Source organism: Agelaius phoeniceus, chromosome 9, assembly GCF_051311805.1.
Source record: "Agelaius phoeniceus isolate bAgePho1 chromosome 9, bAgePho1.hap1, whole genome shotgun sequence".
In the NCBI taxonomy this organism is placed as follows: domain Eukaryota; kingdom Metazoa; phylum Chordata; class Aves; order Passeriformes; family Icteridae; genus Agelaius; species Agelaius phoeniceus.
The window spans coordinates 2,495,457-2,514,094 of NC_135273.1; the positions used below are offsets into that span (position 1 = coordinate 2,495,457).

The window sequence follows — 18,638 nt, forward strand, 5'->3', positions numbered from 1 at the left end:
CAAGCCAATGGCTCTGGGACACTGCACCTGGCATCTGGTGATAAACTCCATTTTTCCTTTTCTCTCTCTTTTTTTTTTCCCCCTAATGCACTGAGTTTTTATAAATGCATTACATTTAATTTAATGCATAAATAAGCCTGCAATTATTGTGATGGGATTTAGTCTCAAATGAAGAAGTGCCAAATCTCCAATGTTTCCATTAGAGCCAGTGCCACTTGCTGAGGCTCCTTCTGGAGCTTAGGGGGGATATCTGCACCATCAGTGAGCCACACTCACATCCTCCTGTTGGCACTGAAAGCTCAGGGGTGATACCAGGAAGATTACAGGACATTTCTATCCACTCTTCCTCACAGCTGATCAAGATCTCAGCCTCTCTTTAGGATGTTTGAACTGGAGCAAAGAGCACTTCCAGTGCTTCCTCTGCCTGTGACAATCTCCCACTCGGAGCAAATAAATCAGGGTGAGCCATCTCATGTCAACTCAACTGATCACTTCTTGGCTTGGGTTTACCTCAAGGAAGGCTGAATTTGTAGCACTGGTTGACAAGTTAATTTTGCTGTAGATGAGGAGGACTTCCAGCCCTCCAAGCTGCTATAAATTCATTTTGATGTGGGCTAATAATAATTTGCCATATAAAATTCAAATGACAGATCACACCACCAGAAATTAGTCCTATCACAGAAATGACACCCAAGTACAGCAAAACTTTGCTCAGAGGTTTCTATGGAAGTTGGTGGTTATTCCCAAAGGTTTCATCTGTTCTCTTTCCTATTTTTCCACAGCATTACAGCTGGGAAACAGATCTGGAGCCATTCAAAATGATGGCCTCACCTTGGAGCCACTGCATTACCCTTCTCCCTTGCTCCCCAGGTGGAGTCACAGAGGATTATTGATATTTTCCAAAAGGCCAGAAACCAAGAAAAACTTACACATTCACACTTCAACTGTAGATAATTAAAAAATAATCCTTATTGAAACCAATCCTTTGTGAGGGATTAGTTATTTGGATTTGAATGTTCAGTGGGATCACAGGAACTGGGAGAGTCATTTACTTGTGTCCTGTCTGCAAATCCACAGCACAGGGAAAGGGAGGTTAACCCAGGGCTCAGGTGGCAAAAAAACTTAGTAAGGAATCATAGGTTCTGAAAGCCAAGAGATATTTAGACAAAGTAGGGGTAACCTCTGACTAGGGGGAATGAAATCCATCTGAAATTCACCAATAATCAGCACGTGAAAGCCAAAATGCTGGTGTGACTGTTTGGTGACACTGAGATTTATTGTTAAATGTAAGAAATGGGCCCAACTCCAAACAAGCAGAAGGTGGTATCAGCAGTGACACAGGTCCAGAAAAGGTGAGTTAAATTTTATGCCAAGAGTGCTGGTAGGAAGTGAGGGATGAAGCCACAGCAGGGAGCACCAGGCACTGACACCAGGAGCTTTCCCTGCTCCAAATTCCACATTCCAGCTGAGGGGCTGTTTCTCCTGAAGCTTTCCCTGCTGTTGGCACCACAGGATCCATCCCACTCACCTGAGCAGGCCCTGAACAATCAAACCAATTCTCTTTCATCACTCCTGTGGCTCTGACAAATTCCCTTTGATCCAGAGGCTCTGCTCCTGAAACCAGCCAAGGGAGAAGCCAAGGGGAGGAGGAGGAGGTGTTTCCTTCCACAGGGAAGCTTCAGTCCCACACTGTTTTTAGGATGGGATTCCTGCTTTGAGGTACAGGCTACTTTGAAGTCTTATAAAGGCTTCAAAGCACCTTCAGAGGGAGAGGACAAAATGGGCAACTCCAGCTTTTAATTCAGTTGGCCTTAATAGAGTTCTGTAAAAACAAGGGGTGTATTTATCTTGTTCTGTCTCTAAATACACTGGGAGAAGAAAAAAAACCAACTCTTCAGTCTGTTCCTGGTTTTACCAGGCAAACCCAAATCCTCCTGAAATGAAAACCACCACAGGGAAAGCTGCCTGTTTATCACACAAACCATCACAGCATCAGAGGCCTGCAAAAAACTGCAGTTCCTCCCCCACAAATCATGAGGTTGATACATCTGCTGGAGAAGTGGAGCCAACCTAAACCCTTGTTGATGTGACTAATAAGGTTAGATAATTGGATTTCTGGCAGATTAGTTTAACAGCAGCCAACCATGCCATTTGGAAGTTCTCTCTGGAAGCAGTGCTGGACAAGGATAATTGGTACTTGCATATAAAGGATATAAAGCAGCACATTACATCGACCCATTAAGCATCAAAGCTTGCCTAGGTACTGGTAATATTAAAAAAAAATAGATTTTATCTATTTCTATCACTTTAACACAAAAGAGACAAAAAAATGACTGAGGAATCTACAGACCAGACATCCTCACTTCAGTTCCTGAGGAAACCACAGAGCAAGATCTCATGGAAGGCTTTTTCCAGGTACACAAAGGGCAAGAAGGTGATTGGCAAAACCAATGGTAAAGCTGAACCTCAAAAAAGTGTCCCCCCTGAATGGAGCCTAAATGTGTCCTGGATTGCAGCAGCAGGAGCATGGCCAGAGCAGCAACAGGACTGTTGCACTTGTTGGACCATGGCTGGAATTCCATGTCTGGCTCTTATCCACCAGCTGAGAGAGACCCTGGCAAGCTGCAGATGGTCTAAAAGAGGGCCACCAACATGGGCAGAGTGCTGCAGAACCTGCAATCATTGAAGGAATTGTGTTTGTTCAACCCAGAGAAAATCTAACTCAAACATTCCAACACCTAGAGGGTGCTCAGAGAGGAGATGGAAACAGAAACAGGCACAAGCTGACCTAGGGAAATTCCATCAGGAAATAAAAAGCAGAAAGTCTGAATCATAGAATCCTGGGATGGTTGGGGTGGGAAGGGACCTTGCATCATTCCAAACCCCCTGCCACAGGCAAGGACACCTTCCAAAGGCCAGGATTAAACATTGGAATAGCTCACCCAGAGAACTGCTCAGACAACCCTTGCTGGAGATATCTAAACTGAGCTTCAGTCCCAGATAACCCAACCTAATGCCCAGACTAATTCCAGAGGTCCCATCCAGCCCAGACCTTCCTTCAACCCTCTGCTTTTCCCAAGCCTGTGATCTTCATTTCCCAAAGGGCAACCTGAGATACTCAGCACACTCAGAAGTGCATGATCAATGGACAGATTGATTATTCCTTGTAGGATGTGGCTGGTTCCTCCAAACCCATGGAAAAGGGTTTTTTTTTCCTCTGCACCTGTCCTGTCAATGCTACATCCATAAAGAAGCTACACTGCCACAGGAAATATTATGTCAAGTACAACCCCAGACATCTCTGACTTAAAGGATGAGGCATTTTTCTTAAAAGGCAAAAAACCTCCCTAAGTGAAATATTTAAGACATTCATTTATTAAAATCAGCCAACTATTCCACACAAAGCTGGTTTCCTTCTGTCAGGAAAATTGAGGGCCATAAATTTAGCTATAAAGTCACCCTTGGATTTTTCATGATCTATATAATTGTACAAATAAAAAATGACAAGCAACAAAAGAGAGCATCTGACAAGAAACTGTTTAAATGGCATCCCAGTGAGCATTTCAATCTTTACAGTAGCACTGGAGTCAAACATGAGAAAAAATGATTATGCAGTAATTGGATGAAGCCAAAACACAGTTCACAACCTCTCCACACACCATCCAGCACGAAAGAAATCAAAGCAATAAAGCTGATGCCATTTCCCTTGCTTAAGTCTCTCCACGCAGATTTTCATTTACTCTGCCTACAGATTTATTAAGAGCTGCTTCTCAATAGCAGTTCACAAGGAAAGTATGGAAAAGGATAAGGTTTTTCATCCAAGAAAGAAAAGTGCCAATAGAAAGGGGAAAATAGAAAGCAAACAACACATGTCAAGCTTTATTGCAAAATTCACAAGGTCACATCCTGAACTGACAGGAATCTCACAGTGGGAAGGAGCTCCACTGGCTTAGTCCAAACCCTGCCTGGCCTAACTAGTCTTAAACTCAATCCATAAGCAAAGTTTCAAGGGAAGCAATGTCAGATGAATGATATCAGGAAACTTTCTCTCACTCCACTTGTCTTTCAAAAGTTGAAGCTATCAGGAAAAGATGGTGTGTGTGTGTGTATCAAGGGCTCCCCTCAGCAGGTTCAAATCAAATAGAATAAAAATGCTCCATTACTATTTGAGATTTTGCAGTGCCTGTAGAGCAAGAAGAAGCACTGACAGTGCTGGATTGCTTTTTTCCTCTTCAAAATCCATAAAATGGTAAGGAAAATCAGAATTATAAGAGAGAAGAGATGATAAATCCTTACAGGTTATACTTTTGCCACATTATCAGGCTTTCTTTATGTCCAATTTATCTCGGGAACAAATTCCTTGTGTGAGTCACAGTGACAATTTAAGATATCTGTCTTTGCTCCTGTGCCATAACCAAAGGTTTCATTTACTACATGCAAATTCCTCCTTCAATAACCACTTCAAACCAACAGATGAAAACTGCACAGCCCCTGAGGAGTTGTACGAAATAAGCAAATCCGTAATTATATTATTCCTTAGAAAAATGAGAAATAACAGAACTCCTTATGTTTTGTCAAGGAACAGCCAAATCTTCCTCACTTAAAATGTCTGCAGCTCTGTGCTTACCCTCTGGAAGCTCCTGGTGGAGTGGAATTCACACTGCATCATGTCAAAGAAGATGGGGATGGTGGCTTTCCGCAGCTCCGTTTCTGGGATCAGGGTCATTTCCAGGATAGGCCCCACCATTTCTGGGATGAACTTGATTTTATGCTGACCTTTAGGAGAAAAGATGCATTTCAGAGTGAACAACCCCTGGATTTGTAAAAGCTGTATTAATATGCTTATGGAGCATAACAAACCATGTTTTAATACCTGGCTCTACTGAAACACTTTTTTATTATTCTTATTTATTTGATGATGATCACCACCACCACCATTATAATAATAATTATTAATAATACTATTAAATTATTATTATTATTATTAATAATAATAATAATAATAATAATAATAATAATAATAATAATAATAATAATAAATTATTAATAATTATTACCACAGGAGAGGAGATATTGTCTAAATCCTAATCAAGAGGAGTAGTTGAATCAGTCGTCAAGCTGGGACTCGCCACATTTCCCACTACATATTTTCACACCCAAATTTCCAGGTTTTATTTTAAAACACAATGTGTGGCTGGCAGGGAGGGAGGCTAAAAGGCACATCACTTGTATTAACTTATTTAGACTCCTGTGTGAACAAAATGTTCTCGGTGTCAGTCTATCAAAGTGTCACCACGAGTGCAGCCTAACAGAGCCTGGAGACATGAAAGCACAGCTCAGCCAGCCCACAATATGTCTCCTTTCCTCGGAGCTGAGCTGCCTGCAAAACCTGATTGCAGATTCAGCTTCCCAAGAGGAAGCTGCTCCTCCCCCCATCCCTGCTCTGCTCCACACAGGGAGGGGAAATTAAAGCCTAGCAGGAGCGTGGCTCCTAATAAACACTGGAAAAAAGAGCAGGTTACTGGTGATATTATTGGCTAAATGGATGCAGAGTGTGTGTGCTGCAAATTCTCTGGTGAATAAGTCCATGGAAAAATCATCAGGATGGCTGGAGTTGGGAGTGACATTCAAGTTCATCCAGCTCCACCCCTGCCATGCAGGGACACCTTCCCCTATCCCAGGTGGCTCCAGCCTGGCCTTGGGCACTGCCAGGGATCCAGGGGCAGCCCCAGCTGCTCTGGGCACCCTGTGCTGGTGTCCCATCACCTCACTGTACCATGGTGCTGGAGCAGCACAGCCCTGAGAGCTCCAGGCAGAAGTTTAGGAAACACAAACAATCAGCAACAGGCTGGGATCCACTGGGAGCTCAGGACACAACTGGAGATGTTCCTCACAAATGCCCTCTTAGGGATGTTTACAACCAGGTTCAAACACTGTTTCCATGCCACTATCATGCTCCAGACCAGGTTCTTTGGAGTCCAGTCCCCAGTTCCCTCCAGCTCTCAAACTCTTGCTTCCCACTGCAGTTACCAGTGGTACAGGACACAAACAGATTTCAACTCATTTTTATTCCACTGCACTACACCACAGTGACAGTAACCAGTGAAGTCTTTAATTGGTAGTTTCACTTTGACCAGAACTAACATAAATCTCAACAAATGTAATCAAGAAAAATCCTTTACCACCAAAACATGCTCCTTTTTTTAGCAGATATAATTGAAGTCCCTTGATTTGGCAAACTCCTGAATCCTATTAGCATTAGCAATCGGATCAGGGCAAATTAATACTCAAGGAAAATGGTGACTTTGGGTGCTGCTGAAGTGCTGGGGGCTGCTCAGGAATATCAAGTGAGAGGCCTAAAGCTTCCCTGAGTCTCCTACAAGGATGATTACATTGGATCTCTCAGGTGACAGATTTCTTGTGTTATGCCTGAGGAGTGTCAGAGCCAAGACTGCAGAAAACAAATAACAGTGACAAAAGTTGTTCATCACTGCGAGCTCTCCCTGTGCCACAGAGGGCTTTTCCATTGCCTCAAGCACAGGAATTCCCTTTGAACTTGAGATGTGAACAATCCACACAAGATTAGAATCTTGGATGAGATGATGATCTGTTTGCAGCTCTGGGAGAAGCCCCTGGAGCGGGATGTCTGTCCCACGTGCATCAGTGGTGACACACATGGGTTTGCTGTGACAGTGTGATCCTGGGAGATGCTGGGCCACTAAAGGAGCAAAGCAGGAAGGGAAACAATCCTCCCCTGGCCCCCCAGGGCATCCATGCCCCTGTCTGGTAAACAAGCCAGCAAGGAATTCACCTTTTTCCTCCCCAAGGGAATGTGGGAACTCCCACACAGAGACTCCAAATGTGACAAGTCTGGAAGAAAATTGAGGAGTCTCTTCTGAAAACCAACTTGTGCAGCTGGTCTAGGAACCACATGCAAAAAAAGCCTCCTTTGAACCTGCAAAACCCTCCCCTTGCAGCACCTTGTGCCTCGCCATGGGATGTGCTCACACAGCAGGAAGTGACCTCACCACAAACCAAATCCAAAGTGCTCTCCTTGCTGGATAACGTGTGACTCTCATTTCCCAGATTCCTCCCCTTGCAGTTTGGGCCACAAAAGCCTGTGAGTAATTTGCCAGCAGCCTCCCCTGTGCCCTGGGCAGGCTGGGAACATGCCTGACTAATCCAGAGAGGGTTATGTGCAATGACTTCTATTTATGTAACACCCAAAGTTCAGGGCTATTTTTAACCCTGGCCTTCCCTCCAACGACAGCGAGGGCCCTGTCAAGGCACCTTTGGTGACGTCAAGCCCTGGCAGGGATGGTGGCATTCACAGGAGGACACCAGCAACCATTCCCCTTCACCTTGAGGAGCTGCTCTCCTCCATCTCCCCCCAGCTGGCTCAGACGTCACCAACACCTCCAAGCTGCCTCTCCCTGGCCACCTTTGCCACCAGGATGTCACCTGAAATGTCACTGCAATTCCTCTGCCGTGCAACTGTGGGTGCCACCAACCACTGCACCCCGTGCACGGGCTCTGTTTGCTAAACTGCATCACAAAAAACCCTTCCAGTGTGTGGCTTTTGAGTTCCTGCATCTCCAGGACAGGTCACGGCCTGTCTGATGCTTTTTTGATGCTTTAATGTCTCATCAAGGTTTAAGAAGGCCCAGTTTCAACAAAACACTGACTCAAAGTAACACATTTTAAAGTTCAGGTTGTGCTATGGAAGGAAAAAAGCCTCTAAAGTGCTGTTCTGCACTGTAAGTGTTCTTTTATTTTTTTTTCTGCTCATAAAAATAGGAAGGTGTGATTATTGAGGCCTCCCCTGCATCAGAAACAGGCAGCCAAGTGAAAAGTTTAAGAATTCTTATTTTACTATTGAATTTCAGAAAAAAAATTATACTTTTAAATGTGCATTATAGCTGGAGGACTGCCTTGCTCCCAGCTGGAGAATTTTAACTCAGCAGGCATCATGTGTTAATCATGGTATTTAGAAACAAAACCTGATGAGACAAAACATTCATTTTTGAGGCTTTTCTATACCCTTTAATCCATAAATCAAAAGTCAGGGAGTGGTTTGATTTCATCACATCTCATGCACAATGGCACAGGCATAAAACCCTGTGCTCAAGAATTCCAGAATTCCAGCCTTCACTTCTGATTTGGTTTCTGAACATACACATGAATAATTTGATTAATGCAGTGCAGCTTCCAAGATAAAAGTGTCAGGCACCCCCCAATCGATTCCCATGCAGTGAGAAGTTGGAATTCCTTCTTAATTGATGCTGTGACACAGATGAGATTGGTGAGGGGCCAGAAGTGAAACATAATCCATGAGTTTAACATGGACTCTCTGTGTGACAAAGAAGATGAGGAAAATCAAGGTGCTGCTCAGGAGAAGCACAAAGGCTGCCTTAGACTGGGCTCCTGCCTCACATTTACCTTTCTCTCGCAGCTTTTTTTGGGAAGAGCACCAATTTCCTGACTCCCTCCCCATGTGGGATTTTGGCATTAACGATCCCACTAATGGATCTTGGAGAATCACAAATATTAGAGCTTGAGGAGGTCACAGAGGGATCTTACCTGGATAATCTCCATTTATAAAAAAATCCATTAAAAATAAAAGGCTTTCATGACAGCACAGAAAGAAATATTGAATAAAACACTACCCCTTGAGCCAATCGATTCCCAAAACTGCAGGGGAAATTATTATCCTTGTTAATGGTGAGAAACTGAACCCTGGAGCAACTAAATAACATGCAAAGAGCAGCCAGTGACAGCAGCAGTAGTGAAAGGCACAAGGCACTCCACAAAGCCCAGCCTGGATAAAACAACCTCAGTTAACACCAGCTGGATGGAAAAGTCTGTGTCAAACTTTCTAAATTCAGTCCAGTAAATTCTGGGAAAAGTTTAAGAATCCAGAAGAATCCAAAGAGGCCAGAAATATTAGTGAGGAGAAAAGGTGGTTAAGGGAGCTGGGCAGGGGCTGCAGAATCCCTGAGGGAGCTGGGCAGGGACTGCAGAATCCCTGAGGGAGCTGGGCAGGGGCTGAGCCTGGAGCAAAGGAGGCTCAGGGGCCCTTGTGGCTCTGCACAGCTCCTGCCAGGAGGGCACAGCCGGGGGGGTCGGGCTCTGCTCCAGGGCACAGGGACAGGAGCAGAGGGAACGGCCTCAGGCTGGGCCAGGGCAGCTCAGGGTGGATATTTGGGGAAAATTCCTTCATGGAGAGAATTGTCCAGGCCTGGCACAGCTGCCCAGGGCAGTTTGGAGTCCCCATCCTGGAGGGATTTAAAATCCATGTGGAGGTGGCACTTGGGGACATGGGGCAGTGCTGGCCTTGGCAGTGCTGGGCTGGACTCGACCTTTTCACAGAATTCCCAGAATGACCAGGTTGGAAGAGACCTTCAAAATCATCGAGTCCAGTCCCAACAGCTCAACTCAACCCTGGCACCCAGTGCCACATCCAGGCTTTGTTAAACACACCCAGGGATGGGGACTGCACCACCTCCCTGGGCAGCCATTCCAGAACTTTATCACCCTTTCTGTGAAAAACTTTTTCCCAATATCCAACCTGTATTTCCCTTGAGGCTGTGTGCTCTGGTTGTGTCAGTGCTGCTGGAGAAAGAGCCCAGCCCCAGCTGAGCACAGGCACCTTTCAGGAGCTGTGAGAGTGATGAGGGCAGCCCTGAGTCTCCTTTCCTCCAGGCTGAGCACCCCCAGCTCCCTCAGGGCTCCTCACAGGGTTTGTGTTCCCAGCCCCTCTGGATGTGCTCAGTGTCCCAAGGTCCTTCCCAAGCTGAGGGGCCAGAGCTGGGCACAGCACTCGAGGTGTGCCCTCAGACCTTACCAATTACCAACCTTTCCAGCCTCACCAATTCCATGGCTGCAGGACTGTGGGGCTGGAGGAGGGATGGATTTGGCTAATTGCTCACCAGAGGCTGCCAGCAGCCCACACTGGCTGATGCAGCAGCAGGCACGACACTGATTTTATTACCTGCCTGTCAAGTCACATCTCAGCCGTGCACTAAGCTCTAATCTGTTCTCCAGACACTTAATTCACCGAAGATGCTTCTAATAAAAGTGAACTCAGCTGCTCTCTGAAGCCTTTTCTCATCATTCCAGCAGATAGGATGCAAATTCTGCGATATCAAATACTTATGAACCCTTGGCACTCTCTTCTCTTAGAAATGCTGGGGTTTTTCAACTCCCAGCAACAACAGCTCAGCCAGAGATAGAAGTGAAGTGGCAAACGCTTTATTTCTGATCATTTAAGGAAGTTTTGATAAAACTCAGAAGAGCTGAAGTGTCTGTGCTGTTAAGCTCAGGAAAATGAAATGTGGCAGATGAGCACACTCAGGTCACAGTAAATACTGAGTTTCTCATGAAATTCAATCCCTGTACAGGCAAATTATACCCAGGGAGCAGCCCAGGGTGGAGAGAGGCAGAGCTGCCTCACTCACCCATGGGCTCCAGGGAGCTCCAACTTTCCAGACCTTCCTGAGTCACTGAGGTTGCCAGACAAGGCTGAAAAGCAGAATTTATGCAGACTTCCAGGCTGAGGTACTGAGAACCCTTGGATACATCCATTTTGCTACAGTTCCATCCTCAAGTGAGTAAATATAAATACATGTGTATATAGTTATTTTTAAGGGGGAAAAAAACCCCATTGAATAGGTATCACCATAACAATGGCTTGGTGTTCAGTAGAGGGTGAAAGTCACAAAGAACACAGACAAATAAATATTAACAAGAGTGATGTGCCTACCCAGATGGGGAATTAAACATGTAGAGGTGGCTTGATTTCTTAAATCACCTGATTTCTAAAAGCTTTCTGCAGGCATACTTTTGTTTCAAGAGAAAGCAAATTCATTTTAGAGAGTCATGGGATGGTTTGGGTTGGAAGGGACACCAAAGACATCTCATTCCATGGGCAGGAATGACACCTTCCATAGAGCAGGTTGCTCCAAGTCCCATCCAACCTCCTGGCACTGAATTTTTCCAGGAATATCCCTCTAAATGTTTTGTTGGGAACACTGAAGGGAACACATGCTTAGGATACTTACCCAGGTTGTACCACATGTCCCTGATCTCAAACCCAATCTGCCTCCTCATGTCCCCATACCTTGAAAAGGAAAACAAAACCAGCATTAAAACAAAAGAAATCTAAGCCCTACAAGCAGATAAATCTCATTTCCAAATCAGATTCACAGCCTTCAAAAAGGGAAGAAACTCCAGAACAGGTTCTCAAATGGGACCCACACTACTGAGATTACCTGGCTACCCCCCACCAGCTCAGCAATGCTTCTGCCAACATCAAAATCTGGGGAAAAAAGGGTTTGGAGCCTCAGCAATTCCAGCATCCCATGGTCCCTGGCAGAGGTGGGAGCCCACCCACCCTAAAGCTGGTGGCACCAACACCTCCCATGTCCCCTCAGGGTCATTCTCCACTCCCCTCCCTCCGCTCAGGAAAGCTTTGATGAGTGAAAATGATCCCAATGCCTTCATTAATGATGGGATCAGAACCCTAACGAGCTCCAAGGATGCATTTGCTACATGGAATATTTGCAAGTTGAAGATCCTTACTTAAATCACAAGATGAGCCAAACTGTAATATCTGGCAACCTGTAGGATTTCTGGGGGATAATAGTGAGACACCCAGTCATTAATAAGGATTAAAGGGAATCTTCTGCATCATTAAGAATCTGCTATTATCTAATGCTTAAATGCAATGTTTAGCAAAACCTACAAATTACAATAATTAAATTTTAATTATTAAATATTTGACGTTTTAATTGAAATATGTACTTAAAAAGATGGGTGAGTGTGATATTGAATTAACTGATTAATTACATCCCCTTTGACACAGAAGTGCCTTCACACAGCAATGAAAGTGCCTCCAGACCATGCATTTATTGAATCTCAAATTTATTGTCTTGATTCCTGTCTCCAAAACCTGATTAAACTGAAAATAACAATTTGCAAATTCATTATAAACAAAGATTTACAATTTTGCAAACTTTATTAAGCAACCACTTCAAATTACTTAATTTATTTACTTATATTAGCAGTGAGAAATGTCTGTTGATTCCTTGAATTCCTTCAGTGAGATAAACTGCTCTGCTTGTTATAAAAATCACTCCAAGGAAATTTGTGCCTGTGGTTCTCATCCTGATAAAGAGGAATTATCAGTCCACAGATGTATTTCACAGCAATTTCCAGCTCAGCTTTTGGCTCTTTGTTCAGGTCAAGAGTCTGAGCTGGACTAAAATGCTCTCATAGGTGCTGGGCAGAGAGAGCAAAGGGATTCTAAATTTAATTAAATAAAATTTACCTGCAAAATCATCTCAATTTCCTAAATAAAATATACCTGCCTTTACAATACCAGCTCAATTTCCTTAAATAAAATACACCTGGCTCTGCAACACCAGCTCAATTTCTGTAAAAAACCCTTTCTCTATAATGTTATTTATGGTATTTATAGCACAAGCCCCAAACCCTGAGCTCTGCTTGACACCACTTTTCTACTGAACTTGTAAATATTCCTGTTTCATCATCAAGGAAGCCCCATGAGTCCCAGGTAGAGCAGATCCTAAAGTGCTTTAAAATTCTCTTTCAAGGCTCAGGTAGAGCAGAGCTTCCAAAGGAAACACCTCAAAACTCAGGAGGGAGTGGTAGAGTTTGCAAGGAAAACTTGGCTCCCATAAAAAGGGATGGGATGGGATGGGATGGGATGGGATGGGATGGGATGGGATGGGATGGGATGGGATGGGATGGGATGGGATGGGATGGGATGGGATGGGATGAGATGGGATGGGATGGGATGTGGAGCCCTTCCTGAATTTTCTGGTCAAAACCCAAAAGCCACACGAGCAAAAAGCCTTTAAAACCAAGTCACTGTAGCAGTGATGAACTGTCCCCAGTCCCCCTGGGATTTCTCTTATCATAATGACAGACAGAAAGGCCTGGATTGGGAAGGTGAAGGGATACAAAATGCATTTTCTTTCTCTATATAGACACATTTTATTTAATGTACACAGCAGAAGCCTGAGCTGTGCTTGTTCAGGGAATCCTAGCTTGGAAATTCCCCATTTTGGTGACCTCACTGGTTGTGGGAACACCTGGCTTTTCCAGCTGCTCTTCCCAAATGGAAAAAGAATCCACACACTCTGCCTGAAATCACAACACTGGCTCTTTGCAGAGCTTGGTGTTTAGTTAAGTAATAATAAGGTCACTACTGTGGAACGCCAATAAAAGGCAGGAGAAATATCAACAGGACAAGGGGAAAACGGCCTCAAGTTGTGCCAGGGGAGGTTAAATGGAGAGTTGGGAAAAATTCCTCCCTCAGAGGCTGGTCAGGCATTGGAATTGGCTGTTCAGGTAGAGTTCCCACCCCTGCAGGGATCTAAAAACTGCAAGGATGTGGCACTGAGGGACTTGGGGCAGTGGTGGCCTTGGACTCCATGATCTGAGAGGTTTCTCCACCCTTATTCACTCTGTTTGAACAGAATCTTCATGTTCCTCTCTCATTCCCAGGCTTTTTTCCCACTTTTGACAGCTTTCCTTTGCTGTGGGACTCTGGCTGGCAGTGGGGTGGTTGGAGGCAGGGAATGATCCCCCAGGAGGAGGAAATGGCTGCACCCACCCCACCCCATCCTTCAGGGACAGCCCAGTGGAACAGGCTGGAGCACCAAAATGCCCTCAACAAAGTCAGGGATGAACAATAAAGAGCAGACATAAAATGAGATTGGAAGAAGCACAAAGCTGAAGTGCTTTCAAAATGCAGTTTTATAACATGTGAACATGAGAATCTTGACTTTCTGAGCATCCTGCAGCAGCAAACACTGAATTCATCCCTAATGAATGGTGAAATTCAGATCTCCACGCCAGGGCAGAAACACACACAACACTTGATTCATGTTTTTCAACCCAACCTTTCATTATCCCCTGATTGCATCTCAATTTGAATAGATTTAGCAAAGAAATTAAACTGAAATTATGGCAATAGACCTCGAGATCTTGGCCATGATTTAGATGATGAGCAGGACTTACTTGTTAAGGATTTTTGCTCTTTTAGCACTTGAAAAATTCTCCAGTTGTAAAGATTCTTGTGTGAGAAAAGCAACAGCCAGGTGGAAATAGTTGTTCCAGAGCTGAAAGCCCCCAAAATGACAAGAAGAAATTCCATTAATTCTCTGAAATGTTTCTCTACACACCTACAAAACAACTTAAAAGTCTTTAAATTATGCACATAAATATTTAAAGGAGAAAAGAACAGACACCACAGAGATGGTGTTTCTTGATAAATTCTTAATACAGCTCCTCGTTGCCTTTATGTTTCCAACAAATATTTCCCAGCTACAAATCCCAATTCTTTGTGTTTTGATGATTCAGGCAGAATCCCAAGCCAAACCCTGCTGTGATTCTGTGATTCTGTGACAAGACCCACAAGTCAGGAATGGATCACAACACCTGCTGAGCCTGGAATGATTTAACTGGGATAACTGGGGTTCACAGCCATAAATAAACCATGAATAAACCCCCAAAACTACACAGGGCAGAAATTTATTACATTAATATCATTGATTCCATTCAAACTGGGAGTTTTTTCTTACCTGTAACTCAAAGTTGGTTTGATCAAGGAATTTTTTGTTTAGCATATCTGCATACTGATTAATTGCTCGCAGGAAGACTCTGAAAGATCAAGAGAAAATTACATAATTACACACTTCTGGGGTACCTTTGTATATTTGGCATCCCAATTAGACACAAAATCCGAGTCTGTCTGGAAAGTGAAATTTGAGGCTGATACTTGAAAAGCAGTGTGATCTCACCACTGGTAAGTGTACAGAATTCTATGCAGATGTTCTCCAAATTAATCAAGTAAATTAGCATATGCAGAAACAGAGGGAGTGTTTGGGATAAAATCACTTGTCTTTAAAATATCTTTTCATAATCAAGAGATCATTAAAAATTCAGTTTATTAGCACTATATAGACATAAATTTTTAAAGTTACAGTGTTGTGTCTAAGCCAGGCGTGCAACTAGTTGTACTTTAACTTAAAGGTCAAGAAAAACACGTTTTTAAAAACATGAGGCAAAAAAAACCCCTCCACTTATGGCACAACAGAAATGCTGGGGAAGGACAGACTTTAGAACATTGTTCACTGCTCTATTTCCAAAATGGTAATTCAGTACCCACTGTAGCTTATAGAGTTTCTAAAACACCTCTTAAATTGCAAAAGGAGTTGGCCTGACAGGCTTGAAAGAGAAAACCAAATGGCACAGGAGAAGTAGGGCACTACATATTCATGGTGCTGAAAAATAAACTGATTATTCCTTGGTAGCCTGATCTCCATTTTCAAAACAAACATGAGATTCCCCCTGCAAACTCCAAATTTATGCTGTGCAGCTGCCAGCTAATGCCCAGACAAATGAGCTGCTCCTTGGAGCAGGCTGGGGGAGAGATCTGTGTCTCCTCAGAGTCCCCAAAAATGATGAAAACCCCTCCTGACATGTTCTGGGTTTGCTTTTTCCCCACCCACAAAACCAATATTGAAAAAGAAAGTTCACTACTGCAAATAAAAATATTATTTTCCTTCAGACTGGCCAATTAAAAACAAAAAAAAAGGCAGAATTATTTAAAACAAAGCAGCTAGAAAGGGTTTGTACTGAATTTCAGATAATTAGCAATTTCTCCTGAAAAAGAATTAATATTTAGCTGAAAGTTTGGTATCCAAGAGAAAAGAAGCCTCCAGATAATCCAACATGATGGAAACAGACATTATTTATAAATATTTATATATTTATATATGGGCAATATGTTGCCAAGAGATTATTTATGAACATATTGATGTATTTATATAAATATATCAATATGTACATACATTCATAAATATTTCAATATGTACATCAATTTATCAGGATGCTAAGAGAGTTTATTTATTTATATATTGAAATAAATTAATAAAGGGGAAAATTTGATGCCACTGGGATGTATCTGTAGTGTAAGGTCAGATCATCCCCATGGCAGAATTATGGAGCAGAAAGAAAGGATCTAAATGGGAAAACTAAAATTAAATTTAGAAAGGAAAACAGAAAAATAATTAAAATGTGAAAGTATTTTTAAGATATACACAAATATACATAAAAAAATATATATACATACAGGTGTGTTTCATAATATTATTATTTATAACTAAGATGACAGAGACATCTCTGCACTTGCACCCAGCACAGCCAAGGAGGAATTTCAGCCCTGCAGTGTCTTTGTCAGTGTTTTGGGCAAGCACTTCATTAAGAGATTTTATAAACGAGCTGAATCCAGCACACAAATGAACACCCTGCACTGCTCCAAAATAAATGGATTGGAGACCTGTGATTCAATTACTGAGCTGTAGCACAAACTAAGATTGAAATCGAGCTTATCTGTGTGATCACACAATCACCAGTTCTATTCCCTCCTTAGCCCTGCTTTGCCTTGTGCTTTTGTTAGCTGATAATACCAGGAGATCTGTAAATGTTCCCCCAAAATTAACAATTGAACGTGGTGCAGGGGCCATCCCAGGCTGCTTCCTCATGGACATAAAACTGGTTCCAACTCAGGCAGGATTGTGCCTCCAGCTTTATGATGCTGCCTTAAGACATCACTGGAATGTATTCAATCTGCTCCATCTAATTAAGCTTTGGCACAATCTCATTACTTCATATACCATTATTTTTCTTTAAATTGTAACTCTCATTTTTCCTTTATATTAACTCTAGGGAATACCAACAAAGAATAAATAATACAAATTCTGCTGTGTTTGCCACTGGAAAAGGAGCAGAGCCCAGAGCATGTGTTCAAGTGGAGCTGGAATTAAACAACCCCTGGGCATCAGGGGGTTCAGGAAGCCAGGAATTCCTCCAATTTTTCATAAAGGAACATCCCAGAGAAGAGATTGAGAGACCTAATGTTGATTTCTGAATTACAGGAATCCCAATTTATTTTTGATTTGATCAATCCTTCTGTGACTGGATAAAAACTTCCTACTTAGGTCAGTGGAGAAACCCCAGTGACAGTCAACAGAACATCACCATAATTACCAATATCATCATCATCATCATCATTATTTCTTCTACTCCTACTACTCCTACCCCTACTACTACAATTATTATTACAGTCTATCTTCATTTGCAAATCAAATGTCATGCAAACCTCACAGCACTTTGCAGGATATTTCAGCACCTCCAGTGCCAAGAGCAAAGAGCAAAATTAAGATTTTTTTTTTATCTAATGAAGTTAACTTAAAAAATATATTTATTAAAATATTGACAAGTAGAAGTAGCAAGATCACTACTCTGCAGGGAGAATTTCCACAGTAAAAAATCATGCTGGATGAATTCTTGGCTGGAACCTGGGCAATGCTTTGTTATCACCTGGGAAGTTGCTGCAACTCATGAATATAAAAACAGTTCAGGTTGATGCCCAAATAAAAAATGAAAGAGGAAGCTGAAATATTTTATCATTCCAGGTGTTAAATCCTCCTCCTCCTCCTCCTCCAAAGCAGGTCCTGACAATTGTCAGTAACTTCACAGTCAGAAGTTGGAGAAAACGGAAAATGAAGCAAGAAGTGGCTCTTCTGAATAAGTGGAATTAACCCAAAAGCAACAGTTCTGTACTGAAGAAGAAAGGAACTGGCTGCTGGAACACTCTCAAGGATAAAAGGTGGACTTGGACATCACTGGGCCAAGGGATAAATAATCCAAACTCTCAGCTGGAGAGCATCCCTTGCAGTGCCAGCCCTTATCTCGCTGTAATTAATAACCAAGATTGGCTCCCAGTTGCGTGTGCATAAAAAGAAGTGCTCTTCTTGAAATTCAGTTTCAATGAACAAAAGAATTTATTATCCATGTCAGGAAGAGCCACAGAAGTTAAACTTTGAGAAAGGGAGAAGTTCAGAGCCTGGAACCCAACACAATGGACTGTGCTGGCATGTAAGACAACAAAACCTAATCCGAATGTACTGGGAAAGATTTGTGAGACAAAAGACTTTATCAACCCAATTAAAAGCAGGAAATTAACATTTTCTATGATGTGATTGGAATAGAAGGAATATGATTACAGAAGGAAGTCACTTCAGGATATGTGGAAGAAAGAAGGGCATAAAAATCCACCAAAGAACAAAATCAACAGCCTGGACAGAGGAGGCTATTGTGTGAGCTCTGGGGAAGGGGGGATGGGGATGGCTCCAAGGGCATCCAGAGATTTCTGTTGTAGTTTCATCTCTGAGGCAGGGACTGTCCTCTTATTCTGTGTTTAGAGACCTTCCACAGAGCAGAATCAGAATCAGTTTGGTTGGAAGGGACCTTAAATGCCATCCATTCCCACCCTACCCATGGCAGGGACACCTCCCACTGTCCCAGGTGCTCCCAGCCCCAGTGTCCAGCCTGGCCTTGGGCACTGCCAGGGATGCAGGGGCAGCCCCAGCTGCTCTGGGCACCTGTGCCAGGGCTGCCCACCCTGCCAGGGAACAATTCCTTCCCAATATCCCATCTAAATCCACCCACTTTCAGCTTAAAGCCAGTTCCCCTTTTTCCTCCCTTGTCCCCAGTCCTTCTGCAGCTCTCCTGGAGCCCCTGAGAGAGGCTTTAAGGTGTCCCCA

General features: G+C 43.1%; 1 protein-coding gene across 2 annotated transcripts in view; it reads right to left on the reverse strand.

Moving 5' to 3' along the window:
• Nucleotides 1-18,638, reverse strand: part of DOCK1 (dedicator of cytokinesis 1) — a 277,666-nt gene that overhangs the window by 64,901 nt on the left and 194,127 nt on the right. For both annotated transcript variants that reach the window (XM_077182775.1, XM_054637087.2), the window contains exons 30-33: nucleotides 14,610-14,688; nucleotides 14,047-14,147; nucleotides 11,061-11,119; nucleotides 4,628-4,776 (exon numbers count right to left, since the gene is read on the reverse strand). In XM_077182775.1, coding sequence (XP_077038890.1) covers nucleotides 4,628-4,776; nucleotides 11,061-11,119; nucleotides 14,047-14,147; nucleotides 14,610-14,688 — 388 coding nt within the window. The remainder of the gene's footprint in view (nucleotides 1-4,627; nucleotides 4,777-11,060; nucleotides 11,120-14,046; nucleotides 14,148-14,609; nucleotides 14,689-18,638) is intronic.